The sequence below is a fragment of the Eutrema salsugineum genome, unplaced genomic scaffold (assembly GCF_000478725.1).
Source record: "Eutrema salsugineum unplaced genomic scaffold, Eutsalg1_0 scaffold_2, whole genome shotgun sequence".
NCBI lineage: Eukaryota > Viridiplantae > Streptophyta > Magnoliopsida > Brassicales > Brassicaceae > Eutrema > Eutrema salsugineum.
This window is the reverse complement of record NW_006256829.1, coordinates 2,897,630-2,925,039: the sequence shown is the minus strand read 5'-3', so window position 1 is coordinate 2,925,039 and position 27,410 is coordinate 2,897,630. Positions and strand designations below refer to the sequence as shown.

General features: G+C 37.0%; 9 protein-coding genes across 10 annotated transcripts; 6 read left to right on the top strand and 3 right to left on the bottom strand.

Moving 5' to 3' along the window:
* Nucleotides 1-7: 7 nt before the first annotated feature.
* LOC18017237 lies at nucleotides 8-1,516 on the top strand. The gene is made up of 4 exons (XM_006399331.2): nucleotides 8-67; nucleotides 237-289; nucleotides 411-564; nucleotides 1,167-1,516. Exons 3-4 carry the CDS (start codon nucleotides 442-444, stop codon nucleotides 1,230-1,232), a joined length of 189 nt encoding a protein of 62 aa, XP_006399394.1. The 5' UTR covers nucleotides 8-67; nucleotides 237-289; nucleotides 411-441; the 3' UTR covers nucleotides 1,233-1,516.
* Nucleotides 1,517-1,910: 394 nt separating this feature from the next.
* Nucleotides 1,911-4,545, bottom strand: LOC18017236 (amino acid permease 2). Its single transcript, XM_006399329.2, has 7 exons — nucleotides 4,431-4,545; nucleotides 3,885-4,023; nucleotides 3,543-3,776; nucleotides 3,348-3,441; nucleotides 3,046-3,260; nucleotides 2,820-2,959; nucleotides 1,911-2,681 (listed from the first exon to the last, which is right to left on the bottom strand). The coding sequence occupies exons 2-7, from the start codon at nucleotides 4,021-4,023 to the stop codon at nucleotides 2,025-2,027; spliced, it is 1,479 nt and encodes a 492-aa protein (XP_006399392.1). The 5' UTR covers nucleotides 4,431-4,545; the 3' UTR covers nucleotides 1,911-2,024.
* Nucleotides 4,546-9,293: 4,748 nt separating this feature from the next.
* LOC18017235 (protein ATAF2) lies at nucleotides 9,294-10,721 on the top strand. Its single transcript, XM_006399328.2, has 3 exons — nucleotides 9,294-9,589; nucleotides 9,675-9,955; nucleotides 10,050-10,721. Exons 1-3 carry the CDS (start codon nucleotides 9,430-9,432, stop codon nucleotides 10,455-10,457), a joined length of 849 nt encoding a protein of 282 aa, XP_006399391.1. The 5' UTR covers nucleotides 9,294-9,429; the 3' UTR covers nucleotides 10,458-10,721.
* Nucleotides 10,722-10,733: 12 nt separating this feature from the next.
* On the bottom strand, nucleotides 10,734-13,415 carry LOC18017234. Of its 2 annotated transcripts, XM_024155753.1 has the most exons (6): nucleotides 13,050-13,415; nucleotides 12,802-12,880; nucleotides 12,315-12,464; nucleotides 11,412-12,220; nucleotides 11,227-11,314; nucleotides 10,734-11,110 (listed from the first exon to the last, which is right to left on the bottom strand). In XM_024155753.1, the coding sequence occupies exons 2-6, from the start codon at nucleotides 12,829-12,831 to the stop codon at nucleotides 10,775-10,777; spliced, it is 1,413 nt and encodes a 470-aa protein (XP_024011521.1). In that variant the 5' UTR covers nucleotides 12,832-12,880; nucleotides 13,050-13,415; the 3' UTR covers nucleotides 10,734-10,774. The 2 variants fall into 2 exon arrangements, with proteins under 2 accessions (XP_024011521.1, XP_006399390.2); XM_006399327.2 differs by lacking the exon at nucleotides 13,050-13,415 and having other exon boundaries at nucleotides 12,802-13,003.
* Nucleotides 13,063-14,170, top strand: LOC18017233. Its single transcript, XM_006399326.2, has one exon. The coding sequence runs from the start codon at nucleotides 13,091-13,093 to the stop codon at nucleotides 14,009-14,011; it is 921 nt and encodes a 306-aa protein (XP_006399389.1). The 5' UTR covers nucleotides 13,063-13,090; the 3' UTR covers nucleotides 14,012-14,170.
* Nucleotides 14,171-14,305: 135 nt separating this feature from the next.
* Nucleotides 14,306-16,884, bottom strand: LOC18017232. Its single transcript, XM_006399324.2, has 4 exons — nucleotides 16,637-16,884; nucleotides 14,871-15,962; nucleotides 14,660-14,734; nucleotides 14,306-14,575 (listed from the first exon to the last, which is right to left on the bottom strand). Exons 2-4 carry the CDS (start codon nucleotides 15,747-15,749, stop codon nucleotides 14,453-14,455), a joined length of 1,077 nt encoding a protein of 358 aa, XP_006399387.1. The 5' UTR covers nucleotides 15,750-15,962; nucleotides 16,637-16,884; the 3' UTR covers nucleotides 14,306-14,452.
* A 671-nt stretch (nucleotides 16,885-17,555) lies between these two features.
* Nucleotides 17,556-20,621, top strand: LOC18017231 (alternative NAD(P)H-ubiquinone oxidoreductase C1, chloroplastic/mitochondrial). Its single transcript, XM_006399323.2, has 10 exons — nucleotides 17,556-17,704; nucleotides 18,065-18,258; nucleotides 18,347-18,442; nucleotides 18,534-18,600; nucleotides 18,682-18,865; nucleotides 19,009-19,102; nucleotides 19,336-19,548; nucleotides 19,645-20,001; nucleotides 20,094-20,170; nucleotides 20,259-20,621. Exons 1-10 carry the CDS (start codon nucleotides 17,662-17,664, stop codon nucleotides 20,500-20,502), a joined length of 1,569 nt encoding a protein of 522 aa, XP_006399386.1. The 5' UTR covers nucleotides 17,556-17,661; the 3' UTR covers nucleotides 20,503-20,621.
* Nucleotides 20,622-22,754: 2,133 nt separating this feature from the next.
* LOC18017230 (probable E3 ubiquitin-protein ligase ARI16) lies at nucleotides 22,755-24,874 on the top strand. Its single transcript, XM_006399322.2, has 3 exons — nucleotides 22,755-22,860; nucleotides 22,973-23,828; nucleotides 23,933-24,874. Exons 2-3 carry the CDS (start codon nucleotides 22,975-22,977, stop codon nucleotides 24,621-24,623), a joined length of 1,545 nt encoding a protein of 514 aa, XP_006399385.1. The 5' UTR covers nucleotides 22,755-22,860; nucleotides 22,973-22,974; the 3' UTR covers nucleotides 24,624-24,874.
* Nucleotides 24,875-25,275: 401 nt separating this feature from the next.
* Nucleotides 25,276-27,197, top strand: LOC18019008 (probable E3 ubiquitin-protein ligase ARI16). Its single transcript, XM_006399321.2, has 3 exons — nucleotides 25,276-25,417; nucleotides 25,527-26,349; nucleotides 26,444-27,197. Exons 2-3 carry the CDS (start codon nucleotides 25,529-25,531, stop codon nucleotides 27,195-27,197), a joined length of 1,575 nt encoding a protein of 524 aa, XP_006399384.1. The 5' UTR covers nucleotides 25,276-25,417; nucleotides 25,527-25,528.
* The last annotated feature ends 213 nt before the right edge of the window (nucleotides 27,198-27,410 follow it).

Below are 27,410 nucleotides of genomic sequence, written 5' to 3'. Positions count from 1 at the left end.
GAGACCTAATCTGCTTAAACCACCGATCCCCCTCTTCGTCGTCGACGATCACTTTAGCACCTCCGTCGTAAGTCAAAACTCCATTTTCGAATTGTTCTCATTTTTATCATGTCGATTACTGTTTGTTACTATTTCGAAAATTTAAGGATGCAGCTTATCTTAAATGATTCGATTCTGTCCATCAATAATCTTTTGTTGTTCGGTTTTTTTTTTTTTGGGGTGTGATTCTGCTACAGGTATGTTGATTCGTTACTGGAATTTTCTTCAGAATTGATTTCCACAATCTCTGGTAAGTCTCTTTAAAGCAAACCCCAATGATATTTGTTATGTTGGAACACTCGGTAGGAAATGCTTTTGCTTTGATTTTGTTTTGATAAAACCAAGTTAGGATATAACTAAAATGATTACAGAGCTGAAGATACTTAAGAGTTTGGAGTAAAGATGCCTCACAGAACAAGGCCTTTGATGGGACTGTTGCTTTTCACTGGAATAAACGCTGTTTTGGTGCAAACGATTACTCCAGTCTATGACTTTGTGTGCTTCTTGCCTTACTGGGAGAGACGGGTATGTTGTAGATTTAACTTTCTCAAGACAGTGACCACTTTCTGCTTTTTGTTATGTTCTCAATGCCTCCAAATGTGTAGATTAACTCTATGTTTGATGATCATGGTAACTAGTTCTGATACGTTTTGAGAGAGGGCAAGTTAGTCAACAGTTCTTAAAGACTCAAAATCTCTTTTGCCGTTTTATAGTGTTCCATGTAAAGGTCCGCTCCTATAGTTATTTGACTCGAGAAAACTGTTCTGTGGTTGATCAGGTAGCCAAATTCTGGAGGTAAAACGAGCAGTAACGTTGTAGATGTTGAGTTCTGTTGTTGCTAAGATTTATTATATACAGACAAGTCATATTACTAAATGCAGACGTAAATCTATTTCTCAGAACAAAAAAATGTCATAGAAGCTAACTATATCTTGGAACAATCGGTTATTTGTATAGGTAGCATGAAGTATGCTCTCAGATCTGGCTCTGTAAATTAAAAAATTCGGATCATGTATTGCCAATACCTTTAATGTTGTTTATTTATTTTAATTTCTCCCTTTTTGCGCATTTCATTTTGACTAACTTTAGTTTTCTGCTTCTATGTCGTTTACACTGAATCTCTACAGAGAGAACGAATCCGGCAGGAGCGTGAAGCTGCGGCTGCCTCATTAAGCAGCACAAACTCAACATAGAAAGCCACTCAAGCATCTGTTGGATGATGAACTCTCTGCATCTTCTCAATCTCTCAGTTCAGAACTTTCTCTCTGTAAGAAACTGTTTACCTCTGTGACTGAGGACTGAATAATCGAGAGCACGAGGAAGGCATGTTTACATTTCTCTGGTCTGAACTTTAGATGTATTAGTACCAAACCTTTGACCTTTCTGGGTTGTTTTCAGAAGCGTGTGTTAATTGTAGATACTTTCAAAGTTTCAAAGATTCTGATCATTACCAAGAACCCTACATGTTTTTTGATAAGTGAGGTAGGGTATTAAAAATAGGCTGGGTGGAGAGCTTAATTTTACTATTGAGGAAATTCTCTTTTATGCTAAACCATCCAAATTGCTTCTTTTCAACTTCACTTTATCAGTCAAAAATCTTTGAGACGTCAGTGTCACTTTGATTCCAATTCCATCTTACCATCACCATGTTTATCAAAAACCTAAGTCATATAATTATTAGTTTATTACAAACGAAAATTCACAACTCGATTACTATAAATTACGTGGTTATAATTATTTGGTTATACATGTGTAGTGGGGATCTTCTTCTTCGTCTTTTTTGCAACTTAAGGATTTCTAAGATTAACGAAAACACACGAATTACACTTTTTATAAAACATATTTTAAAATTTATTAAAAAGATGAGACCATACGGAATTGAAACTTACATTATACACATTTTTTTTTTTTCCAAATGCTTAAAATGAAAAAAAAAATCTACACACCATTTTTTTTTGTTCATGGTCGATTGTCATCGTCAATTATCAATATGTAGATTGGAACGGCTTATAGACCTTAAGATCAAGCATTACACCGGCGATAGATCCAACTCCGGCGACCACCGAGATCACTAGACAAGCAACACTAAGCATCTGTAAACACACCCACCTCGTGCTCCATTTCTCGACTTTCCTCTGCTTTATATACATCTCCACCGGAAAATAAACCGTCAAGGGCCAAAACCCTAAAGCTCCTAAGATCCCAACCACGTCGTTGAAAAACGGCATTAGCATCGATATCACGGTGGTTAAAACGACGAAACAGCAACGGAAAACCACCCTGAAAACGTTTGCTCTGTATGGAGACTTAAACCCCGGAACTTTGATTTTGAATTCCTTGGTGACCAAGTCGTTGTCTGGAAACCTCTCTGAGACTGACTTTTCTACGAAGGCAAAGATGGGCTGAGAAAAGACTTGGTAAGCTCCGATGAGGTGGACGACAATGGCGGCGTTGGCCACGTCGAGGAGCCAAAACGGATTATAGAAACCGAAACCGGTGAGGAGGTTTCCGGGTGCTGCATCTCCAAAGGCGGCGTAACCCATTGATCCACATAGCATGTAGAAGACGGTGGTAACAGCAATGCTGATTTTTGTAGCTTTCTTCATCGTTTTCGATTCCGCCGGTGGAGATCTTACAGTATCCTAGATTCCCACACAAAAAATCGAATCTTTTAAGCAAAGAAAAGATGTGTTTTACACTTTTACCTAAAAGGTTGAATCTTTTTAGTTTCGGTTTTAAAAACATTGAATCTTTGTTCAAAGAAAGTTTTGTTTTTTTACCTGAATCTCGATTAAGACAACAGAGTAAGAGTAAGCAAAGGCAATGTCTCCAAGTGCTTGAAAAGTTCTCCATATCTTCTGTGTTTGAGTCACTGTTCCGATGCTTATTCCTGTGAGACTTCCTTTGAAAACTCCATTTGCTGAGAGAATTTTCAATTCATTTAGGGTTTAGCATTTTTCAACTGTCATGAAGATTATGGGAGTCTTTTCTAGTTAGTTTTTTCACCTGCAACTTGAACGATTCCGAGAGCTAGACCAATGGCAGAGTAAGTGAAGGACATGACAGCTGCTACAATGGAGATCCACCAAATCTGGTCGAAATCAGGAATCTGAGAGAGCAAGATCTCTGTCACACCAAATATGATCATGTAAGGATTGCTCGACATGTGACACGGATCTTTCCCTCCGCTCTTGTGGAAACAATTCGATCTCTTGATCGCCCTGCATGTTCCATCCGAGAGTACCAAAATGTTAAAAAACTTTTGTTTCTGAAGAGTAGTTTCGAAAAGAAACTTAAAAAAAACTCACATCATGCTTATCGATGCTGCGATTGTGTATCCGATGGCGATACCAAAGAGATTCAAGTACTGAATCAGCCCACAGATCTTGAACTTGAACCCACCTTTAAAAAAAAAACAGAGCGTTGAAATCAATATTATAACAAAAAAAAACAGAGAGCTGAAAGCAGAACCAAAACAGAGCATTGAAATCATTATTTATTACCGAGAATAGATCGAACTGCGTCCATGTAAGTGTAGTTTCTCTTGCCAGAGACTGCATCGCCGGTTCTGTAGCAGTCGCTGAGAAGTGTGGAAGAGTAGAGAGTAACTAAAGAGAACAATAGCATCACCGCAGGTCCAGCGATCCATCCGAGCTGTGCAATCGCCCATGCCAACGAGAGAACTCCAGATCCGATCACCGCTGTGACTATGTGAGCGCTTGCCGTCCAAACGGTCCCTAATGGTTACAATAGGAAACAAAAGAAAAACACGTTTTTGTTTTGCGTTTTATGAAACAATGAACGAAAAAGTTGACATTTTTAGTTCTTTGGTATAAGAATGTAACCGGTTCTTTTGAGACGGCCATCATCGTCGAAGCATTTGAAAGCCGGTTGTGGAGGGACTACATCGTGTATGGCCGCGTCAAAGACTTGGTGGCCGTGATGGTGGTGGTGATGGTTCTTGGCGGCAGCGGTTTCACCCATCTGTTATTTAGTTACAAACCACAATTAGTTTACTTTGTTTTTTTTTTTGGTTTCTTCTCATAAACATTTAATTATTACTAGAAATCGTCCATTTGGACCGTGACAGAGTGGATCACAAGAAACTTATAAACTCCGAACCAAATTATAAATAAATACGTAAGTGTGAAAGACTCTACATCGATTTTTTTTTTACTCAAAGAGTGACAGTATTTGATTAAAATCTGAATTTGAATCGAAACTTGTAAGCTATTCATATTAATTTCATTTTGATTATTATTCTTCTAAAGTGAAAGAACGAAATTCAGACTAAACATCTTTAAGTTTACTCTTTTGAATTTATTAAAACCAGTTTCTGATAATAATTTTAAAATATAAGTAAATAGAGAGAAATGTAGTACTAGTAGTACCTCCTCTTATTGAGCCTTTAGAGAAGAAGACTATTATTACAAAGCTATGAACAAAATGAAAGAAGAGCAAAATAGAACTTTAAAGGAGATGGGTGATGATAGGAGTTGCTGCTGCATTTTGATCTGTGTCTGGTCACCTTCTTATATAAGCCATGAAAAGTGAGGAATATTATTTAATTAACTAAAACTATACAAATATTTTTGTATGACAATTATTTCGGTTTTGACAAATATTTGCTAGTTGGGTATTTTCTTTTTTTCTCCACCATCATTAGTGAAGGATGCATAAAAAAATATAAGAGAGAATCAAATGCTTGTTTTCTCCTCCGTACCTTTTGGGGTCGACTTAATCACTCACATATATAATATACTATTTCTATCAATAAAAAGGTTATAAACCCATCATTACTTCAAATCTATACAATTAGCAAGAATTTATGCTGTCTAAGTGCTTAAATATATTTTATATATGGAATGATCATTAAGGTGTTCCTCCATATACCGTGGAGTTTCTTTATGCATGCCACGCGTAGTGTTTTGTTCGAAAGTCGAAAAAAAAGTGAAGAAGAATGAATTGTGAAAGCCTAGTAGTTCCGACAATAATATTCATGTACCTAGCTAAATATGTATACGAAAAGTATTTGTGAAACGTCTAGAGAAAATTTGTCTGTGGTTCAAAATTTAGACTTAACTCTATATATGTTATCCATTTTTAAAGTGAGTAACAGGAGTCCTAAGAAATTTGTTTAGGAATAGGGTGCAAAATATTGAGTGGAAGCTCAACATTATCAATTAGCACTAGCTAAGAATCGAACGTTCGTTGAGCTTTAACCAATTAGTTTTTACGTGGACTAAAGACCCTAAAGACTAATACCAATTCGTGTTAGTGTAGTAGCACAGTAATACTAGTACACTTCAATTAGTGTTAATCAAAAATCCAATATTTAGTAATCAAACTTTAACAACTGTCACTTTTTAACCGGTCATCGTAAATCTCAACACTAATCCGTAATGCACACCATAAACAGACAAGAGCGAATTAAGTTACAGAAAAATTCATAAAGAAAATTATAAATTGAGCCAAGTACCAACACCGTCCAATGTCGTAGTGTAGGATATGATTATATTAGGAACTGTGAAGAGAATCGAATTTGTCGAGTGCTCCTATCCATCAATATTTTTCATTATTATTTCCTAGTATTTTAAGAGAGCATCTTTGAAATTCTTCATTAGGAAATTAGAAGTTCTTTTCAAATTCAAAGATTCTGTCTTCCTATAATTTACTAATTCCTTCTTTTCAAAATAAAAATAATATATTAAAAACTTACATATACAATCGTCAATGTCTTTCTTGTTAATAAAATTCACCAAATATAAATATTTGTTTTGCAATATTTTTTTCAGATTTATTGTAATTTTCTACGTATTTAAGTACTCAGGAGTTGTAATTACAAGTGGTCCAATAAGTATATGATGGAAATTTTAACCAAAAAAACAAAAAGTATATGATGGAAATGACCAATATTGATCGTGTGATGCATGAATAATGACATGATGTTTGCCAAGTTATTGGTTAATTTCAAAATCTTCTCTCAATACATTGACATGTGCCTTTGGTCTCACTTGTACTTATATCTAGCTATCGTTTCATGTTATCGATTAAGAAAAATATGTTTTACTTGCCAAAACAATTAATTGCATGAGAAAAATCCAACACAAAAGCCTTCGAAGAAAGAAAATAAATATCCAACTGAAAACCACAAATTGAAAATAAACAAATATTACCAAAAAAACAAATATCTTGAGAATCTTAAATCCATAAGTAGAGAGGAATCACGAGGAATATCACAGGAGCTCAAAATAAATAAATAATTAGAGGAATAAAAGTCACGTTATCAGTTGGAACCTCTAATTAAAGGGGGAAACATGATTAAAATTGAATGAAGTACATACATATATCTGTCGAATTTCATTGACAGATGCAAAGAAACCATTACCTTATTATACAAAACCCAGAGAATTCGAACCGGATGTGGATCTCCAGTTACGCGACGGTTTTTCATAATGACCCAAATCTAGGCCCAATATTGGCCCATTGTTGCTGTAGAAACGAGTAACGCCCGACGAGTGGTTGACAGAGAAGAGAAGGACAAACGTGGCCCATTGTTTTAAAGATTTCAAATGGGTGCAAACAATTGAAACATAATTCTGTGCCACAAACATTAATTTAGTCCAAGTCTTTGGGTATGCAAGTCTTATTCCAATATTGTAGCATAGTTCTGATTTCTGAAGTTGAAATTTAGAGAGATCAATTTGAATGAATGACATATTTATGATACAGACGGCGAAACACAATGTATTATGTATATATAAGAAGAGTAAAGACATATTCTCGTTGACCAACTCTTTTTACATTTGTTTGGTTCTTGCTTTTAGAATCAGATTAATGTCTGAAAAAAACCGTGGGGCATTTGAATCATTGTCATGCGATGCAAAACAGCGTGAGTTTTGAGTGCCTTTGATTCAGAAGTTCGAAAGTGGAAATCTATCATAAACGCAACACTACTCAAACATTCCCATCAGATTAATTTTATATTATAGAATACAATATTCCACGGTTTCAAAACGCATGTCATATAAATCATTTGACTTTTTGCAATCGCACAAACACACACGTATATATAAGACAAAGTAGTCATATATGAATAGTATATAAGTGATACTAAAGATATGTTCTAAGTTCCGACAATGAGGTCCCAGCTTGTCTGTCCTCCTTATCCAAACTTCTTGAGCATATTCCAAAAATCTAAATACGACAAAACGACAAGTAACAGTCCTCACAAAAGTATTTATATGGTTCAGGTCAAGTTCGGCAGCTATAACACCAAGCTCCACGAAGTTTCCTATTCCAATTCACACGACGACTTAAAACAAAACAACTGCAAAAAGTAGTATAAAGTGATGATTTCTGTATATATAACAATAAACTCATATCAAGTCCAGATACAATTTATCTGATTTTTATAATTGGAAAACCATATTATCTTATTGGTCTTATGACTTATCTTTTCCTTTTAGACTTGACTATTACTCTATTACCATCCAAAACGACAAGAAACAAATTACATGCATATGATCATACTTTCATTTTCTAATTAATCCATGTACAGAAAAATCCTGATTAACAAAAAAAGTCATGTTTGACTAAGAGACAATTTCGTATTATTCATTTGCTTATTGGAGTTGTAATACTAAAACATAATAATAATTTATATATGATACGAAACGTAAGTGATGATCATAAAACGGGGAACAAGCCCACGTCAGTCTCTCATAGACCTACCTCAACTTTCCATTTATAAATAGAAGAGAAGATTTCATGTGCATTTTTTTAAACCATAACAAATCAAATCAATGAATTTTTAAAGCAAGTCCCTAATTAATGTGATTCAAGAAGTACTTAGTCAAGGATTGAACTAACGGTTAAATAGTACTTGTTAGCATTTCTATAATCATGAACCTTTAAACCGAAGTGCAATCGCTTTCTTAGTACAATTTCGTGAACGTTTAAATTATACTAATTGCTTTATCAGAGAATATATATTATATAACAGAGAAATCTAATTTTTAAAATATTGTAAGAATCCGGTGATTACGATTCGCGCGCGATTGCAACTAACTAAACCCACGTACGATTCAACGTTAGACGACGTCATCCGTCATGACGCGAGCTTTGCTCAAAGAGGAAATTATATTCCGGTGCGGAGAAGCTCACCGGTAAATTCGTCAATTGTGTCTAATCACAAGTCACAACCAAAAAAACTTCCACCTCAAGTAATGCTGACTTCTCTTCAGCTTAGGTTACAATAGTGTGTAATGTATCCAATTAAATATAGTGAAAGTAATGGCTGCTGAGAGAATAATTGGGGGAAAAAATTAGAAAAACATGAAAGACCTTTAGTGGTAAGTAGGTTTGAGCGTTTGGATATCCATTCGGATTCGGTTCGGATAATTCGGGTTTTCGGATTTTGGTTTTTAGATTTAAAACCCATTCGGGTGTTTTTAGAATTTCGGTTCGGTTCGGTTATTCGATCGGGTTCGGTTCGGGTTCGGATATCCAAAAATATTAAAAATTAAATAAAAATAATTAAATTTAAATAAAATTGGTTAAATTTAAACAAAATTTGGCAAAATTTAACAAATATAACTAAAAATTTTAGTATATTTAAATTATTGTAGATTTTTTCATCATTTTCAGAATAAAAATAATTTATATTTTGGATTTATAATTGTAATTTTAGGTTATTAAGTTTAAATGTAGTTAGTATTTTGGGTATATAATTGTATTTCAAATATTTCGGATATTTATTCGAATTTCCGGTTCGGTTTGATGCGGTTTCGGTTTTTCGGATTTAGAAATTTAAAAACCGTTTGGATATTTTATTAGTTTTAGTTCGAATTCGTTTTCTCTTTTTCGGATCGGATTCGGATAAATTGTTCGGGTTTGGATAATGTGTCTAGGTCTAGTGGTAAGTAAAGGAACAAAAGGGGATAAGCTACACTGAGAAGCAGGAGATTAAGGGGTTTGACACTTGAAGGTCGGTCAACAATCTACAAAAGGCGCGCGCATGTGACGCAAGCAATGACAACATCACTTGTTTTCGCTAAGTCGACTATCCATTGATATTACGCCACGTACTTAACCAGCTGGCTGCGGACTGCGGTCAGCGTAGAAAAGAAATCGGCCGGTTTTGCCGCACGTGCTTCAAAGAAAAACCCCCTCGTGTCATCTCTCTCTCTCTTGTTTTTCTTTTTTCAATTTAATTAATAAATTTCGGCGATTTACGTCCTTATAAAATCTTCATCGTCTCACTCTCATCTCCTCGATTCTAATCTTGAGCAGACGACGAAAATAGAAACTCAGATCCGAGTGAAATTTGAAAGAAGAAGAAGAAAATTTTGAAGAGCAACAAAAAAGAAAAAGACGAGAACTTTGAGAATGAAAGCAGAGCTAAACTTACCGGCAGGATTCCGATTCCATCCGACGGACGAGGAGCTTGTGAAATTCTACTTATGCCGGAAATGCGCATCGGAGCCGATCTCAGCTCCGGTTATCGCCGAAATTGATCTCTACAAGTTCAATCCTTGGGAGCTTCCAGGTAGATATCTATGGGCTTCTAACCATTTTCGAGGTGTTTTCTTTTCAGAGAATCGTTGTTAATCTGAGTTTTGTTCTTCTTTCAGACATGTCTTTGTACGGAGAGAAAGAGTGGTACTTCTTCTCACCCAGAGACCGGAAATACCCAAACGGTTCTCGTCCAAACCGAGCAGCAGGAACCGGTTATTGGAAAGCGACCGGAGCAGATAAACCAATCGGTAAACCGAAGACCTTGGGTATAAAGAAAGCACTCGTCTTCTACGCTGGGAAAGCTCCAAAAGGGATCAAAACCAATTGGATTATGCACGAGTATCGTCTCGCTAATGTCGATAGATCAGCTTCTTTAAACAAAAAGAACAACCTACGAGTATGTTCTGTTTCTTTTTCTTCTTTCATCTTTTCCTGAATTTGATGATGATGAGTTAGATTACTAACTTTGTTGTTGTGTGTTTTTGTTACAGCTTGATGATTGGGTTTTATGTCGAATCTACAACAAGAAAGGAACCATGGAGAAATATTACCCCGCGGATGAGAAACCGAGGACCACGACGACAATGGCGGATCAATCATCATCGCCTTTTGATACATCGGGCTCGACTTACCCTACACTGCAAGAGGATGATTCGAGCAGCTCGGGTGGTCACGTGGTGTCACCGGATGTTCGGGAGGTTCAGAGTGAGCCTAAATGGGGAGAGCTTGAGGATGCTTTGCAGGCTTTTGATACTTCCATGTTTGGTGGTTCCATGGAGTTGCTGCAGAATGACGCTTTTGTCCCTCAGTACTTGTATCAGCCTGATTACTTCACTTCTTTCCAGGATCCGCCCGAGCAGAAACCATTCTTGAATTGGAGTTTTGCTCCACAGGGGTAATTAAAAAGGAAGAGAGTAAACGATGTTTTGCCTGTGTTGTGTTGTGCGAGAGAGAGAGCAGTTCTCAATCGTCTCTGATTCATAGTAGTAAAAGAAGATTGTATAGTGTTGATAGTTGTTAGCATCACAATGTCTCATTGGTAGGCAAATTCTTGTTATTTCATCAGACATTTATATGAAAAAGAAATATACAAATTTTTCATGATGTTGTTATGTAGATACTAGATACTGATATTTAGAGATAACCTGACCTTTATATAAGAAATCTTGTACTCTCCAAAGCTTTATCTTTTATTTTTAATAAAGTTTCAGAATCTTTATATTGGTTTATGTACGCGAGGTGATTTCCTCAATACTGTTGTTCCTATGTCTCGAAGTCTTTTGACTCGCGTTTTCTTGACCCGTGGTGGTTTCTTTTGAGAATCAATCTCTCTTTCCTTCTGTTCAAGCTGTTTGGAGGCTATTGCAGATCCATTATTCCCACAAGGCGTTTTCTTCTTGGGACCCTCTTTCAAGACTTCTTTGCTTATACCTCCGATTTCACATCCTCGAGATTCATAATATGGAACCACGGCTTCATCAAAGGAATCGATGATCTCAGAAAGCTGGCTTTGTATCTTGTGGGCAACCTTCCACAGTTCTTTGCAGCTCTCCTGTAAATAAAAGTAGGCAACAATAACAAACAAAGCAAAAAAAATGTCTTAGACCAGTTTTTCACCAGCACATAAACACATCAATGACATGAAGTTACAGGGTTTCGTCATATCACCATTGACAGAGGCAAACGAGAAACATCATCACTTTCTGAAACAGCATTGTTCTGCTGGTCTTTCTCTCTGCACTGCTTTAGCATTTCCCTATTTTCCCAATGCCCACAGAGAAAAATGAAAAACTTAAGCTAATTCAAAAAAATGAAAATGAAAACAGGCAAAAAAAAAAGGGATCAGAGCTTACTCGAGAGCAATGATATCGCTGCATGCTTCGGTTTGGCATTCGAAAAGTGTTTTATATGCTTCACTCTTCACTTCCACACATGCTTCTTTCATCGTATTATATGTTCTGCCCAACTTCGCTTTACTCTCTTTTGAAATTTTGTCTATTAGCTTTTCTTCTCCTTTACCTGACTCTTCCATCACCACATCATTTTGCTCATCTTGAACAACCACCTCATATAATTCACCTCCTTCACTGTTTGCTTCAATCCTACCTTCAGTCTCACTATTTTCTAGAGCCACTTCTGGTCCTTTATCAACTCCCTCTTTCCTAAGAGTTTCAACAGTTGAATCCCTCAAATATGCTTTGACTCCATTATCTTCTGTGTGCCTTGCTTCAATGACGTTAATGCTACCACATGCTTTATGTTTGGGTATGGTTTCCGATTCAGTCAAAGTCCGTTCTTCCAACAAATCTACCTTATGATTCTCCAAATACAAAATTCTAACACTCTCTTCCTCATTTTGGCGAGTCACAACCTCATTCGCCGCACACTGATCATTCGTTCTCACTGTTATCACAGTGCTCCTTCTTTCAGCATCAGTGGAGGCATCGCTCTTCTTCTTCTTCTCTCCCGGGAGAGTGTAACAGTGGTTGTTGTTGTAATCACAAAGTATCTCTCTTTTCTCCACTAGCTTAGCTAGATGATGACTGAGCAAACTCGTGTGAGCAAATGGCAAGTTCCTGTACTTGGACTTAATGAACTCTGATATGGCTTCTTCGCGAGAGCCACCTTCTTTATTCAACTCCGTGATAGCAACAAAAATCATCTGGAACAAATTTATACAGTCAGAAGAAGGCAAGCAGGGATGTGTATGTGTGTGTAGTATATGCACATAAGAGATCTTAAACTTTCATACATACAGCAGAATAAGTGGGATGATCAGGAGCACGGGATAAACACAGGTCCAAGAACTTCTGCTCGAAGAGATTAGTCTCAGGAAGTAATAAGCCTCTCGAGTTCGCCAAATTCACCATAAAGGCTCTCAGATTCTCAACTTTTCTTTCATGTGCCTGTAGTTGACAACAACATTTCATAGTCAACATTCAGATTCAATGCATGAACAAGTACTCAAGCTATCGCATCGACCAATCTAACTTAAGAAAAAAAAAATACATAAATTTCCAACAAGCCTTGGAAGAAGAAACAGACCCAGAAATTACCACCGGAAGACGGCTAATCATAGAACTAGAAAGTAAATTTAGAACGAAATTAGAGATTTTAAACCCTACTTACTGCAACCTTAACCACAAAAACGTTGACAAAGGGTGAGGAGCTAATATAGACCCTGGACAAAAGGAAAAAAAAAATACACAGAATCGAAGAAGATAAGAAGCCAAAGTTACAAACCATAGGAACTATTGTAGCAGAAGCCGCCATGAGAGTAGAATCGAAGCTCTACAGTGAACACAGGGTCGGCGCTTAAATCCTGAAGGCGAGGAAAGTGAGAACTGAGAAACTTGCCAAGGTGATGGACAATAATTTATCTCCAATTAACCGAATTAAACCGAGCCAAATCGAATTTATTCTTTAATAAAAAACCGATCGGTTCTGTTTGGTTCTAGTAAAGCTACCCTAAAGGGAAATAAAAAGCAAACCAGCCAACGAAGACGACGCGAACTAAGATCAGAAATCAGAAATGCTTCCATTAAAGCTTGCTCGCTCTCTTCTCCTTCACGAGACTCTCAATCTCACCCATAATTGCGGCGATCAAGACGAAGTAGACGGCGATGGAGACGGGGAAACCAGCATCCGGCAAATCCTAAGCTCCTACAAGCAATCAAAAACCCGATCGAGATCGGAAAACAAGAACAACAACAGCAACACGAGAAATTCCAAAACGCCTTTGCTTGTCTTCGTTCCCACCCGAGAATTGATCGCAGACGCTTACCGATTAGCCACAATCGCGAGAGATCTAGGTATGGATTTGTACCCAACACCTTCCCTCTCTCACATCATCTTCTCATTCCCGCCGCGAGAATCGGGATCGCCGTCGCCTTTCTCCTCTTCGTCGCATCCTTCGACTTGGTCGTCTTCGGCGGCATCGCTATCGTCGTCTCTGTCGTGGTCTCTTCCAAACGACGCCGTGATGCTCTCTTTCCCATCTCTCTCCGCCTCCTCACTCTCCCATCTCCGATCATTCGTCTCCCTCTCCAATGGCCTATTTAAGCTCGTCTTCTCCGCCGCCGTGGAAACCCCATCATCCTCCTCCGGATCCGTCAGCAATTGGGATTGCTGCTCCGTATCTCTCTTCTCAAGAATCACCAGCAAACGAATCGGATCGATGGAGAGTTTCTCGCAGGCATTGGCTTCAAATGGATGGACAATTTACAAGACGAAGGAGAATCCGTCGCCGGAATCTACCGGACACAGCAACTCCGGAAGCTCGGCGTATCTGTTTAGGAAAGTGTATACGGGTCGGGTCATGACCCGAGACAGAAATGGTGGGTCGTGTAGAGTAAGAGAACTGAGACTTCCTCAATTGGATTTTAGGAATGCACCTCTCCGGATTCTGCAATATTTGATGTTGATGACTGACGATCTCTTCTTCCTTGCGTAAATTTGGTTCTTTTTTTCTTCGATGTAATCATCCATTGACAAAGATTTGATCTTTTAGGAATGTAAATTTTTGAATATCAAACAAACGAGAAATTCAGGCAAAAGGAATAAGAAGCCACCGACTAATTCTTTATCTCCTTCTCGGAACTTAACAGATTCCACCAAAACATTACTGCAGACACACTCACGCAGTGGATTGTTTTTTCTTGTTTTCATCTATTTTCGGTTCAAATTCGTTTCGAACAAGAAACAACGAGATGTAAAAATTGGTGAAGTAAATAGGAAAGACCGAATAAGTTGAAGAGATACTCAGCCTTTTCTTTTTTGATGGGAGATATTAATTGTACATTTTTTATGTAAACGATATTGACAAAGACAGATACAGTCAAAAAAAAAAAAAAAAGAGTAACACAACAAGGAGAGTGAGGGTGAAGAAGAATGTTCAAGTGGAAGAGTGAGAAGAAGCGTGGGAACGTGAAGCCCAAATGCCAAACACAAGAAACCAGAAGACGAACAAGATTGCCCAGTAACGTGCTGGTCCGTACCTGATTCTAGTCAGCACTACCTGTTTTCATGTTTTTATTCAGAGTAATTCATTCATTCATACTCTCAGGTTTCAACAAGACAAGAAAATGAGACCTTTACTTACAAATCTGAAGAAGATGACTACTGTTAAAGCACAGAGGCCACCCAGGAGTATGTGCAGTCCACTCTTTGCAGTTCTCTGTGCAAAGGCAAATGATCACTAAATTAGCCTTTTAACATTTTCTAAACATATAGAGGACTAGTGTTTACACTATTATAACATCTAAACAAACAATAGAATCCAAGAATCAGGTGGGATCAATATACATGCATACCTTTCCGACACGAGGAGCAATGAGCCAAGCCAAAGTAACAGTGAGTAATCCGGTAGCAAGTAGTATCCCTGTACCTTCTACAGCCCATTTCGTGGCACGGCTCTCCATAGGCAAGATATCAAAGCTTACTATACCCAAAGGTTGTTCAGAAACCGCCCCTGGACCAGTGGAGTTACCACTATTGTTGTTGTTTGGGCAATGTGGACCAAACCATAACGAAATCTCACTAAGCCGTTGCCTTCGAATGGCTGCAACCGCATCAGGATCTATCCCTGAAGAACTCGTGTTGTTGTTAACAGCTACAGGGTTCGGATCACCATCGGCTGTTCTTTCTCTTAGCGCTGTGTAATCTTTCAAGGAGATAACCACTTTGTTATAATCAACTGTTCTTATATTCACCGCGACATTTCCACAGATCTCGCAAACCGTTGATCCGTGGTTGACAAACCATTTCAATGCGCAAGCGTAGTGTACCAAAGCAAGATCGTTCTTGCAAGAACATCCGAGTTCTAGCAACGTATCTCGATGCTGCCACGCTCCCATCTCTATATCATCATTTGCACATACGAAAACTTCTCCGTCCGGACTTATTAGCTCGATGAATCCGCTAGATTTGACAACAGAGCTTTTCTGATCAACGGTTTCTTCGCCCACACTGCTTCTACGAGGTTCTGAAACCGGAGGAGTAATACCCAAAAACCCTAAAGCAGCATCTCCTCTTCTATCGGATTCTGCACATTGGCACACACGGCATGTTGGTAAACCCGTGTCTTTGTCTGAGCTGTAACGTGGTGCCTCATGTTCTTCGTTCTTGATAGGTGGAGAATCGTGATCACTGGCTCCACAATCAGTAGTCTCCAACTGATTCTCTTTACCCATCAAATCCAAAAATAACCAAAGCAGATTTCTTCCCAATACTACTTAAACCATTTCTCCAAAAACCAAACTCCTTTATGGCTTATTTCCTCGTAAGAAATTCTACTCCAGATACATAGAAATTACCTTTTGACAGCTTAAGAACAAGTTTTCCCATCGAACAAAAGACCTTCAGCAACTATTGTCCCTCTAAGACAACGAGAAGACTCAAAGCTCCTGTAGTTAAGACATACCAAACTGCCAAATTTAGCAGAATCTTGAGATTTTACATTAAAGTGCAAACATAAAGACAAAGGAGAATCTAAACAAAAATGGAATCAAGCTTAGAGAAGCATCAAGGAGTTTTCTGCAGCAAGTGAGAGGAGATTTCTAACAACACGCGAATAAGACGTAGCAACTATAATATATTAATAAGATCCAACCAACCTATCAGATCATGTGAAGAACCACTAAAAAGTTTTCAAGACATCACAAAAAAGGTGTCTGCAAATCAATAAGATTATTTTTTTTTTGTAGATTGTAACCGAAAGATATCAATAATGTATAAGAATCAGAAGAGGACGCCAATAATCTATTTTAAAAGCTTCGAACAAGGATTCCACCAAACTCCCACTCATGAATAAATTAAAGATTTTCGAAGTTGTAAGACAAAAAAAATCGTCACTTTCAATTACAAAAAAGGTCACTGTATTGCACCGCCTAAAACATGATACCAAATTAATCATATTGATCTAAGTTTACAAAACAAAGCAAAAGGGAATAAAAAGATCTGCAGTTACAAGAAATAGATAGATCAAACATATGCAAAATTTGGGTTTTGAGTATCGCAAGAAATGAAACGAATTTCGGGGAAAAAGAGAAGAGAGATCAAATCAATAGGGAAAGCAAACCTCCGCAGAATCTGGGTAGAGATTGATAGTTACATATATAGTAAGCAGCGAGAATCCTGGTTCTTCAAATAAACAAAATAGAAGCCCAATGCGTCTGTCCCTCTATCTCTCTCTTTGGCCGCCTAAAATTATGAGAATTAGGTGTTGGGATTTATCAAGGATGAGAAAAATCTCACCCCTTTCTATGAGCTTACGTTCAGAATTTTTTTTTTTTTTTTTGGTTTTTTTTGTGTGTGTGGGGGAGTGTGTTTTAATTTTCTGGTTTTCTTTCTTTACTTTGTGTAACAAATGGAAATGATTTTTAGTGATACTTCTCTTCTCTGCCAGTTGCCACTAACATCAACCACTCATATCGTGAAAAGTGTAGATTGTTCTTTTTCTTGTGTTTTTTTTTTTTGTTTTTTCTTTGTTATAAACTTTAAAAAGGTTTTTTCCCCAGATAAAAACTGTTCAGATTCCCACTAAAACAGACCAAAAGCAGACGAATAAGATTAGTCAGCAGAAATGTAGTCGTACTTCTTTTCGTTGGAACCTGATCTTATTCGAAATTTACGACTGTAATCTTTGGGATAAGCTTGGCTTTACTATGTAAACTTGTAAGCTATAATAAGATTAGCCAGCAAACGAGTGTTGTTAATTGGTGACAAGTGACAAACCCTCTTTACTAGGTAAAATGTTTGCAAGTTTAAGCGTCGGGATGTTTTGGATATTACACAACACCTGTGTTCCAGAATCAAGAAAAAAAATTGACTTTAATAATCGCGTTTGTCTTGACCAAAAAATTAAAATTGGCGTTTGTAAATGCTGCTAACCGCTAGACTCAGCCGCGTTTTTTTTTTTCTGGCACCGTGAGCGATTGATTTTTTTTTTTTTAATCGTCACAGGCACTAAACACACTACACATGTCCAAAACTGCGGAGCGTGGAATCCCAACATCCATAAGAAACGAGACGACTGCAATAAAACTTCCATTGTTGTCAAAAAAAAAAAAACTTCGAGTCTCCGGCAATATTAAAAAATCGCCGATGGCCATTCTTTCAGCCGCGTCTTCTCTCTTACCCTTCTCTCGTAAGTACTGTTTTGTTTTCCTCAATCCAATCTGGTTGTATGATTCTGATCGGTTCGTGTCTCTGTTTTGTTCCAATCGTTTGAAAGATTTTCATTTTCCGACTGGGTTTTACGGACATTTAGGAAAATTAGAGCCAAGTGTGAAACTTTTTGAGTCGATTTAATCTCTGGGTATGCAAAAAAAGCTTCTCTTTTTGAGAAGACCGTTTCTGATTTTTCTGAGGAGAATCCTTTTGCTTATCTGATTTTGAAATTCCTACTCTTTGTTTTTGATTCTAATGAAAGAATCGATCTTAGTAGTATTCATCTGGCAGTGGTTTGATTGTTGATTCTTCTGGTGTTATCCTCAATGTGTTTCAGATGGGGCAAAGAGACTGAGCACTAAAGCCTCTTTAGCTTCAAGAACATCTGGATTCAATTTTTATTCTCTCAGGAATTCACCGAGTTGCGCCCCTCGTTTGTATGTGTCGAGGGCGGTAGCAAACAATGGTGGCTACACTGAGATTTCTGAGAATGAAACAGCTCCTAGGACTTACACGTGGCCTGATAAGAAGGTTTTCAACTCTTTAAAGCAATGTATGAGATCTCTAAGTTTCCATTGCGGACTCTGTAACTTAATGAATGTAAGCTCTCTGTTTACAGAGGCCAAGGGTGTGCATTTTAGGTGGCGGGTTTGGTGGCTTGTACACAGCTTTGAGATTAGAATCACTTGTGTGGCCTGACGACAAAAAACCTCAGGTGATCTTTGTTGTAGTTTGGATTCGCTTTTAGTTAGAGCAATCTGTTGCAATATGCCTTGAATACATTTTAATGTTCTGATATTGGTCAGGTGGTTCTGGTTGACCAGTCCGAACGTTTTGTGTTCAAGCCGATGTTGTATGAACTTCTCTCTGGAGGTAAAGTTAATTTTTTCATGCTCGGTCAATCTTTGGTCTTGCTGAGTGTTGATTTTGTGTCTGACTTTTTTTAATCTGCAGAAGTTGATGTGTGGGAAATTGCTCCCCGTTTCTCGGATTTGCTTACAAATACGGGAATCCAATTTCTCCGAGATAGAGTCAAAACATTGCTTCCTTGTGACCATTTTGGAGTGAATGGGTCCGAAAGTTCAGTTACTGGAGGAACCGTTTTGCTCGAAAGCGGTTTTAACATTGAATACGATTGGTACTATGTTTACACAATCCTTAAATGGAAAACTATCTCGTTCCTCTGCTTTCTTTTTGTTTATAGACTCTTTATGTTGCGTCATACGACGAAACTGTGTAGTTAAGTTTGAGAGGCTCATTAGCTTTCTTTTCTACAGCCAGGCTGGTTCTTGCTCTGGGCGCTGAACCTAAGCTCGATGTTGTTCCCGGCGCAATGGAGTTTGCTTTACCATTTTACAATCTTGAAGATGCTATTGTAAGAGTTACAGGGGTGTTCGGTTTATGAAATATAGAAATTGTTATGGTTTCAGTTTCGGTTTTCAGAAAATATATCTATAGTTTCCAAAGAAATCGAGGTTTTGGTTTGTTTATTTCCTTTTTGGGATATAGAACAAATGAATACATATCTGTTTATTTTCTTGGTGTGGTTTTGGTTTGGTCAAACCGAATTGGACACTCTTTTCAACTAAATCGTGGCTGTCATTTCAGAGGTTGAACGAAAAGCTAAGCAAATTGGAGAGGAAGAATTTCAAAGACGGCTCTGCGATTAAAGTAGCTGTTGTTGGGTGCGGTTACGGAGGAGTTGAGTTAGCTGCAACCATATCAGAGAGACTGCAAGATCGTGGAATAGTGCAAGCCATTAACGTGTCCAATAGTATATTACCATCGGCCTCTAATGGTAACAGAGAGGCGGCTATGAAGGTAGTATCATTGCAAATTGCATCCTCCATCTGATTAGACAAGAGTAAAAGATGGTAATGAATTATTGATAATAATTTCCTTTTTTTGGATGGTTAGGTTCTTAATTCGAGAAAAGTCCAGTTACTCTTGGGTTATCTTGTTCGATGCATAAAGAGAGCAGGCGATTCGGAATCATCAGAAGAAGATGGAGGATTTTTGTTAGAGCTTCAGCCTGCAGAGAGAGGATTAGAGAGTCAAATTATTGAAGCTGATATCGTGTTGTGGACGATCGGTTCTAAGCCTTTGCTTACCGAACTTGAACCTTCGGGTCCCAATGTCCTTCCTTTGAATGTCAGAGGACAAGCGGAAACAGACGAGACACTACGTGTCAAAGGACATCCAAGGATTTTTGCATTAGGTGATTCGTCTTCTCTAAGAGAATCAAATGGGAAGCTTCTTCCTACAACAGCTCAGGTGAGAAACAAGAAATATAAAAACTCCACAGAATTGATCACATTCTTGTCTTAGAGTCTAATCAGCTTGATAACGAATATCAAATTTTCCAGGTTGCTTTTCAAGAAGCAGACTTTACTGGTTGGAATATATGGGCTGCCATAAATAACCGACCTTTGTTACCATTCAGGTAAAAGACTTTGTAGACTTTTTAACAACTGGTTTGTGTAATGAAAACATAATTGTAAGATCTTGTGTAACCTTCCTTTTTTTTACAGGTTTCAGAATTTAGGTGAGATGATGACTCTTGGAAGATATGATGCTGCTATTTCGCCGAGTTTCATTGAAGGGCTTACACTTGAAGGTCCTGTTGGTCACGCAGCAAGAAAATTGGCGTATTTGATTAGACTACCAACTGATGAACACCGGTTCAAAGTCGGAATCAGCTGGTTTGCTAAATCTGCTGTTGAGTCAATTGCTTTACTTCAGAGCAATCTTACCAAGGTTTTGTCTACTTCTTGATCCAAGACGATGTATCAAAGACAAATGTATCATTTTGGACACTTGATGAGAGTAATCATTGGAGAAAATAGAGACTTCGAGGAAGAGTATATAATATTATAACTACTTTGATTGTTTTACTACCTTAATAGTTCGCTATCATACCATATTATAACTATTTTAATTTTGTTCTATGAGGTGTTTTTTTAAATATACACTAGAAATTAACCGCATAATATATACGCGGGATTATAATATCTTAAATAATATTTTAATAATTAATTTTAAATTTTAGTTCATAACTTTTTTTTGTATATTTAAATATGTCTATAATTATATCAAGCAAAAATTTTACATTCATCAAATAGAAATTTAATTTATTGTTGACTGATGAATTTTATCATATTTTTAAATAATAATAACTAAGTTTTGTAGTCTGTTCGCAAACTATAAAAATTAAATTTATCTTTTTTAAAATAGTATAATTTTTGTAAAACTTAGGTTTGATATATAAAAAATAAAAATACAAAAATAAATTATAATATTTAGTATATTGAATATATACCACCTATTTTAAAAATTAATATTTAGAATCGCAAGATTTGTTTTTGGATATTAAAAAATTAGAATCATAATCTTTTCATATCGAAGTAATCCGTCTATTTAACTTATTTGTATTTTATTAGAATATAACTTAAAAAACAATTTTAATATATATTCACACTCCAAAAAAAAAAAATTTCGTGTCAAATTTTTGGTAAAAATAATTTTTTGTCTATAATCAAGTAACATAGCAAATTATACTTATAAAATATTTCACCATTTTTCAATATCATAATTTTAATATTGACTTTTTACATTATTCATTTGAAATAAATAACATAAGAAATTGTCATATTTTTAAATTTAGAAATGTAAATATACTCAAATATATGAGAAACAAAAACTTTCCATATTGTTTTAAATAGATTTGAAAGACAATTATATCATTTCCTATTTTAGTTATTTTTGTTATTTGTAATGGCATTTCATGTAATAACTTACACATTTAAGTTCATTTTTTAAAATGTCTACTCAAATAATAATATAGAGATATAATCAGGTTTTGTTAATCCTTTGAACCTAGGTTTACGACAGATTCATCCTGTAAGTTGATTTTTTAAGCTTGATTCCCAAGCTACCATAAACCCTACTTTTCAATCCAAAACGTGCTTTGTCTCTAATGGTGAGAAAAAGATGTAAGAATGATAGAGAAAATTCACACGTGAATGATACATACTGGATTTCGTAATATACGATAGAAGATAAGAATCAAGAGGCTGCCTAAAGTAATTTACCTCCTCTTAAGCACAGTAAATAACAAAACGTTTTGTCATTGTCATGATGTCATCTACCTAATTAGACATTCTAACTTTGTTTTTGAGTTTATTAGCTCTATAAATTTTTAGCATTATGATTATCTAACAATAAATTTTCATAACAGAAACTTCTATTTTTTTTTAACAGTATTATTAATAGAGTTCAGAGAAAAATGTTTTATTTTATAGATTTTCAATGAAATTTCATAACTAGAAATTATCATTTTCAATATTATTATTAATAGAGTCTAGAGACACATGTTAATATATTTTATCTAAAAAAAAATTTTTACTCAATTTTTGTAATTACAATTATAATTTTAAAACTATTGAAAACATACGTCGATATATTTTATCTAACAATAAAAAAAATTAAAATTTGTATAATGTAAAAATTATAATTTTCAAAATTATTATTAATAGAGAATAGAGACACGTGTCTATATATTTTATCTAACAATAAATTTTTATTAAAATTTTAGAAAGAAATTATAATTTTTTAATATTATTATTAATAGAGTTTAGAGACACGCGTCGATATATTTTTTCTAACAATAAATATCTATTAAATTTTTATAAATAGAAATTATAATTATAAAATTAGTATTAATAGAGTTTAGAGATACGTGTCGATATATTTTTTCTAATAATAAATTTTCATTAAATTTCGTAACTAATTATAACTTTTAATATTATTATTAATAGAGTTTAGAGACACGCGTCATAAGCATTTAATCTAACAATAAATTTTTATAACTAAAATTTATAATTTCTCGTAGGTTCTTTGAACCAAAAAATTAATAATTATTACAGAAAATCTAAAAATTACTTTAGTTGTTTTATGAGATAGCTTTCTCAAATGTGTATATAATCCGGTTTTGGTAGAGTCTTGTACTACTCATCAAACAGTGTTTTCTCTGAACTAAGTTTTACGGCAATCATCTTCATCCTGTGAGTTGATTTTGTTTAAGCTTGAACCCCAAGCTACTATAAACCCTACTCTTCCCTCTTCGATCCGGTGGTAAGTAGCTACAATATTGTATCCATTCATTTACGGAATTCTCACAGCCTTTTCTTTCTTTACTTTGTTAAAGTTGCATTATCTTCATTTTGTTGTCTTTTTTTATTTTAAGCCATGGCAACCAATGGTCAGAGACTTTACTCTGTTCTCACGAGAAAAGATGTTGGTGAGAAAATGATGAAAGAAATCGATCAGATCTCCGAAGTCTTCTCGCTGTCGAAATCCGATGCAATCGTCATCCTAACCCATCTCCGGTGGAACTCGTTTAAGGTTTCAGATCGTTTGGGTGACGACAAGGAGAGATTTCTGGCGGAATTAGGGCTGGTTAGAGTTTCTGATATGAGTCAAGAAAACGAATCAATTGCTTGTTTTGCAGATCATAAGACCAATTCTGATGGCGTTGGAGATTATCTAGTCTCAACGCCCTTTTGTTCACACAAGTTTTGCATAACTTGTTGGAGAGACTATCTCAATGAACTTCTGGAGAAGAAGAAGAACAACAACGAGGAAGACGGAGCAGTAGCAGTCCTCTGCCCTAACCCAGACTGTTCTGCGCCCGTTGGACCCGATACGATCGGAAAACTCACAGAGCCGGTGAAGGAGATGTACGAGAGTTACGTCCTGGGATCTTTCATGGAGAGCAACAAGGACTCGATCAGATGGTGTCATGCGCCGGGCTGTGACTACGCCATCGAGCGTCATGAGGAGGATGTATTGGTCGAAGATGGTGAGACTTGCCTTGACTTTGGTGTGATATGTTTGTGTGGTCACAACTATTGTTGGAGTTGCCAGCTCGAGCCACACCTACCCGTGACGTGCGAAAATGCTGCTCTTTGGTGCAATCGCACCTTGGATGTGCTGAAGAACGTTGCTTGGATCGCAGAAAACACCAAACCTTGTCCTCGTTGCAACACTCCCGTGCAGCGTGATGCTAACTCTAACTTGAGATTTATGACTTGTATCTGCAGGTTTGTTTCTTCTTCTTCTTCTTCTTCTTCTTCTTCTTCTTCTTCTTTCTCGCTCTATTGAAATCATATCTAACTCATTTATGTTATTACTGTCACGCAAGCAGTCATAGCTTCTGTTGGCGCTGCTTTAAATCAGAGGCAGAGCACAAGAGAAGAGGGAAGTGTGCTGAAGTCAAACCAAAGAATGCGGATTCTTCGGAGATGTACACTCATTACCTGAGTCTCTGGGAGTCAGGTCATGAAGGTTTGGAGAAATCCAAGTCCGATCTCAATTCCATCGAGGAGAACGTCATTCCAAGGCTAATGGAGTGTGTAAGCCACGAAGACACCATGGCTTTGAAAGAAGCCTGGCTTCTGATGGTGCAGTGCAGACTTGTGCTCAAGTGGAGCTCTGTTTTCGAATATTTCATACACGAGTACCAAAGGCTTGAGAAGCCGTTTGTGGATCACCTGCGGAGAGATGCAACCATGACTATGCTCAGGCACAAAGAAACTGTAGAGAAGGTGATGAATCTAGCCATCTCAAGTGGAGATTTCACTTTCTTCAAGCACAAATTGGACACCTCCACAACGACAACCGGTAACTTCTTCCATGAATATGTCAAGAATCTTCTTAAAGATGCTCTGCGTGAAGTTAAGGTTGATTCTTCTGAGAATGCATCGGTCAGTTACTGGTTATGCAATCGCTGCAAGGTTAAGAACAGCTGGTCTGATAGACAGTGTAAGATGTGCTTTGTCCATCTTGACTCTCCTATTCCTCCTCCTCATCCTAATGTGGCTTTTGATAACAATTAACACCGCAAGTGTCTCATCAACTAGTCCCAAACAATCCATTTGCGCGTCAAGGTGAAACCAATTCAATGGAAATTTGAGTGAGAGTAGTGATGAGTAAGAGGGGATATGTGTCATAAGTGATTGGTCTGTTTTCTGGTTTTATGTAGCTTCTCAATAATTTCTTGTTTTGCTTTATTTGTTTTCTGATTCTCTTTCCATTTTCCTTTCGGGTTTGTAAGGTGTTGAAACATCATCCATCATTATTATATAAGTAAGTGTTTTGTTGGTTTTCGACTAAGAAAAACAATTGCTTGTTTGCCTTTACATTTGCCTCAGTTTTTTTTTTTTTCCTCGTCTTCCCTTTCTCCCTGTAAATCCCCTATTTCACGGTGACTTCCGTCAGAAACCATTCGGGGAAAAAAAAATCTAGCAGTTAGCTAGCCTCAGAATTAGTCCTGCACGATTGTATTGAAGTGGATTAAAACTGCAAATATGAAAATCCGCTTAGTTTAGTCAAATGTTTAAATGAAAAGATATTTTAGAAAATTTTAGGATTTCATAAAAATTTCTTTAAATTAATAATACAAATCTAGAAGAAGTTAATTAATAAATAAATTATAAATTTACAGTAGAGATAATCTTTTATCAGTTACCACGATTATAAACCCTAATCGACAATCTTTCTTTACGCTCTCATTCCTCTGACTCTCTGAGTTGATTTTTGCTAAGCTTGATACCCACGCGTTGATCTTGTTTAGCTTGATCCCGAAGCTACCATAAACCCTTGCGTTCCCCTTCGATCCACAGGACCACTGGTAAGTAGTTTATAAATTAAAATCTCCTCCATCGATTGACAAAACACCACAGACTAGACTAAATCTTCTCTCGCTATTTTAGGATTTGAATTTTATCTCATTCTTACAGCCATGGAAGCCGATGGGCAGAGACTCTACTCTGTTCTTACGAGAACAGAGGTTCGTGAGAAGATGATGAAAGAAATCGTTCAGATCTCGGAAGTCTTTTCGCTGTCCCAATCCGATGCAACCGTAGTTTTAATCTGTCTCCGTTGGAACCCGTTCAAGGTTTCAGATCTTCTGGGAGACGACAAGGAGAAATTTCTGGCGGAATTAGGGTTAGTTAATGTTTTCGATTCCAATCCAAACGAACCCAACGCTTCTTGTGCGCATGGAGATTATCTAGTCTCCACACCCTTTTGTTCACACAAGTTCTGCACAACTTGTTGGAGAGATTATCTCAGCGAGTCTCTGGAGAAGAAGAAGAAGAAGAAGAAGAAGAAGGATGATGAGGAAGAGAAATTAATAATCTCTTGCCTCAACCAAGACTGTGTAGCGTCCGTTGGACCCGATACGATCGAACAACTCACAGTGCTAGTGAAGGAGATGTACGAGAGCTACGTTCTGGGATCTTTCGTGGATGGCAACAATGAAACGATCAAATGGTGTCCTGCGCCTGGTTGCGATTACGCAATAGAGCGTCATGGTGAGGATGTATCAGAACTTGATTTTGGTGTGGTGTGTTTGTGTGGTCACACCTTCTGCTGGAGTTGCCAGCTCGAGTCACACCGACCCGTGACTTGCAACAATGCTTCTCTTTGGTGGACTCACCTCTTGGATCAATCAAAGAGCGTTTCTTGGATCTCTGCAAACACCAAACGTTGTCCTGCTTGCAACGGTGTTGTGCACACGAATGATGACCCTGATGTGAGACTCGTTACTTGTATCTGCAGGTTTGCTTCTTTTCTTTTTTTAATGTTTTTGTTGGCTTAAGGGTCGTCCTTTCTCTGCTTAGATGGTTAAACTGATTATGTGTTTGCTTTACAGTTGTAGCTTCTGTTGGCATTGCTTGCGATTAGAGGAAGAGCACATCGAAGGATGGCATTGTTTTGAAGTCTCTATTCCACTTCCACAACCAAGGAATGACTACGCTCTTACTCATCACGTGAATCTCTGGTTGGACAGTGATGAAGAAATGGAGATATCTAAATGCGATCTAAAAGCCATGGAGCAAAAAAGCATCCCAAAACTAACCGAGAGCTGCGATTTAGGAGAGCAAGACATTAGGGCTCTAAGAGAAGCATTTTCGCTAGTTGTTCAATGCAGACTTGTCTTGAAATGGAGCTGTGTGTTTGACTATTTCATAACTGATTACCATAGCGCGAAGAAGCAGTACCTGGACCACCTTCGGAAACAAGCTACCGCAAATCTTCTCAAGCACAAAGAGACTGTGGAGGAGGTGATGAATCTAGCCACCTCAGGTCGAGATATCGCTTTCTTCAAGCACATATTGAGAACCACCACAACAGCAACTGGTAATTACTTCCATGACTTTGTCAAGACTCTTGAAGATGGTCTGTCTGATGTTAAGGTTGATGCTTGCGAGGATGCAACGACTGGTTACTGGTTCTGCGATCGCTGCACGTTTCAGAACGATTCGTTTGATAGAGAGTGTAAGGTTTGCGTTCTACCTTCTCACGTGGCTCTTGGTAACAACAACACTAGTGCAAGTGCTCATCATCAACAAGTCCCAAACAATCCAGTTGCTCTTCAAGGCTCGAGTGATGATGATGATGAGTGAGAGAATGATTTGTGATAAGTGGATTGTTGCATCTTCTTTTTCTGGTTTCCTTTAGGCTTTGGAGATCTTTAAAGTTGGGTATTTTTGTTATTTCGGTTTTAAAAGTTGGGTTAATAACCATTGTTTCTAGTAGTTGGATCAGATTAGAGTTCTTGTGTTTTTTTCCGTTTTTCTCTTTTTGTTAAGTTCCTTATAATAACATGAAAAACAAAA

Bases quoted from the DNA above. Each gene is read 5' to 3' on its own strand.
- LOC18017237 (XM_006399331.2), top strand. From the start codon at position 442: ATGCCTCACAGAACAAGGCCTTTGATGGGACTGTTGCTTTTCACTGGA. The intron at 565-1,166 runs GTATGTTGTAGA...GAATCTCTACAG, and splicing joins TGCCTTACTGGGAGAGACGG to AGAGAACGAATCCGGCAGGA.
- LOC18017236 (XM_006399329.2), bottom strand. From the start codon at position 4,023: ATGGGTGAAACCGCTGCCGCCAAGAACCATCACCACCACCATCACGGC. The intron at 3,261-3,347 runs GTGAGTTTTTTT...TGGAACATGCAG, and splicing joins GCAGCATCGATAAGCATGAT to GGCGATCAAGAGATCGAATT. The intron at 2,960-3,045 runs GTGAAAAAACTA...AAATTCTCTCAG, and splicing joins CGGAATCGTTCAAGTTGCAG to CAAATGGAGTTTTCAAAGGA.
- LOC18017235 (XM_006399328.2), top strand. From the start codon at position 9,430: ATGAAAGCAGAGCTAAACTTACCGGCAGGATTCCGATTCCATCCGACG. The intron at 9,590-9,674 runs GTAGATATCTAT...TTCTTCTTTCAG, and splicing joins CAATCCTTGGGAGCTTCCAG to ACATGTCTTTGTACGGAGAG. The intron at 9,956-10,049 runs GTATGTTCTGTT...TTTTTGTTACAG, and splicing joins ACAAAAAGAACAACCTACGA to CTTGATGATTGGGTTTTATG.
- LOC18017234 (XM_024155753.1), bottom strand. From the start codon at position 12,831: ATGGCGGCTTCTGCTACAATAGTTCCTATG. The intron at 12,221-12,314 runs GTATGTATGAAA...AATTTGTTCCAG, and splicing joins ATCATCCCACTTATTCTGCT to ATGATTTTTGTTGCTATCAC. The intron at 11,111-11,226 runs GTGATATGACGA...TTTTATTTACAG, and splicing joins CTCGTTTGCCTCTGTCAATG to GAGAGCTGCAAAGAACTGTG.
- LOC18017233 (XM_006399326.2), top strand. From the start codon at position 13,091: ATGCTTCCATTAAAGCTTGCTCGCTCTCTTCTCCTTCACGAGACTCTC.
- LOC18017232 (XM_006399324.2), bottom strand. From the start codon at position 15,749: ATGGGTAAAGAGAATCAGTTGGAGACTACTGATTGTGGAGCCAGTGAT. The intron at 14,735-14,870 runs GTATGCATGTAT...GCCTTTGCACAG, and splicing joins TTGCTCCTCGTGTCGGAAAG to AGAACTGCAAAGAGTGGACT. The intron at 14,576-14,659 runs GTAAGTAAAGGT...ACATGAAAACAG, and splicing joins TAGTCATCTTCTTCAGATTT to GTAGTGCTGACTAGAATCAG.
- LOC18017231 (XM_006399323.2), top strand. From the start codon at position 17,662: ATGGCCATTCTTTCAGCCGCGTCTTCTCTCTTACCCTTCTCTC. The intron at 18,259-18,346 runs GTTTTCAACTCT...CTCTGTTTACAG, and splicing joins ACACGTGGCCTGATAAGAAG to AGGCCAAGGGTGTGCATTTT. The intron at 19,103-19,335 runs GTAAGAGTTACA...CTGTCATTTCAG, and splicing joins ACAATCTTGAAGATGCTATT to AGGTTGAACGAAAAGCTAAG.
- LOC18017230 (XM_006399322.2), top strand. From the start codon at position 22,975: ATGGCAACCAATGGTCAGAGACTTTACTCTGTTCTCACGAGAAAAGAT. The intron at 23,829-23,932 runs GTTTGTTTCTTC...TCACGCAAGCAG, and splicing joins TTTATGACTTGTATCTGCAG to TCATAGCTTCTGTTGGCGCT.
- LOC18019008 (XM_006399321.2), top strand. From the start codon at position 25,529: ATGGAAGCCGATGGGCAGAGACTCTACTCTGTTCTTACGAGAACAGAG. The intron at 26,350-26,443 runs GTTTGCTTCTTT...TTTGCTTTACAG, and splicing joins CTCGTTACTTGTATCTGCAG to TTGTAGCTTCTGTTGGCATT.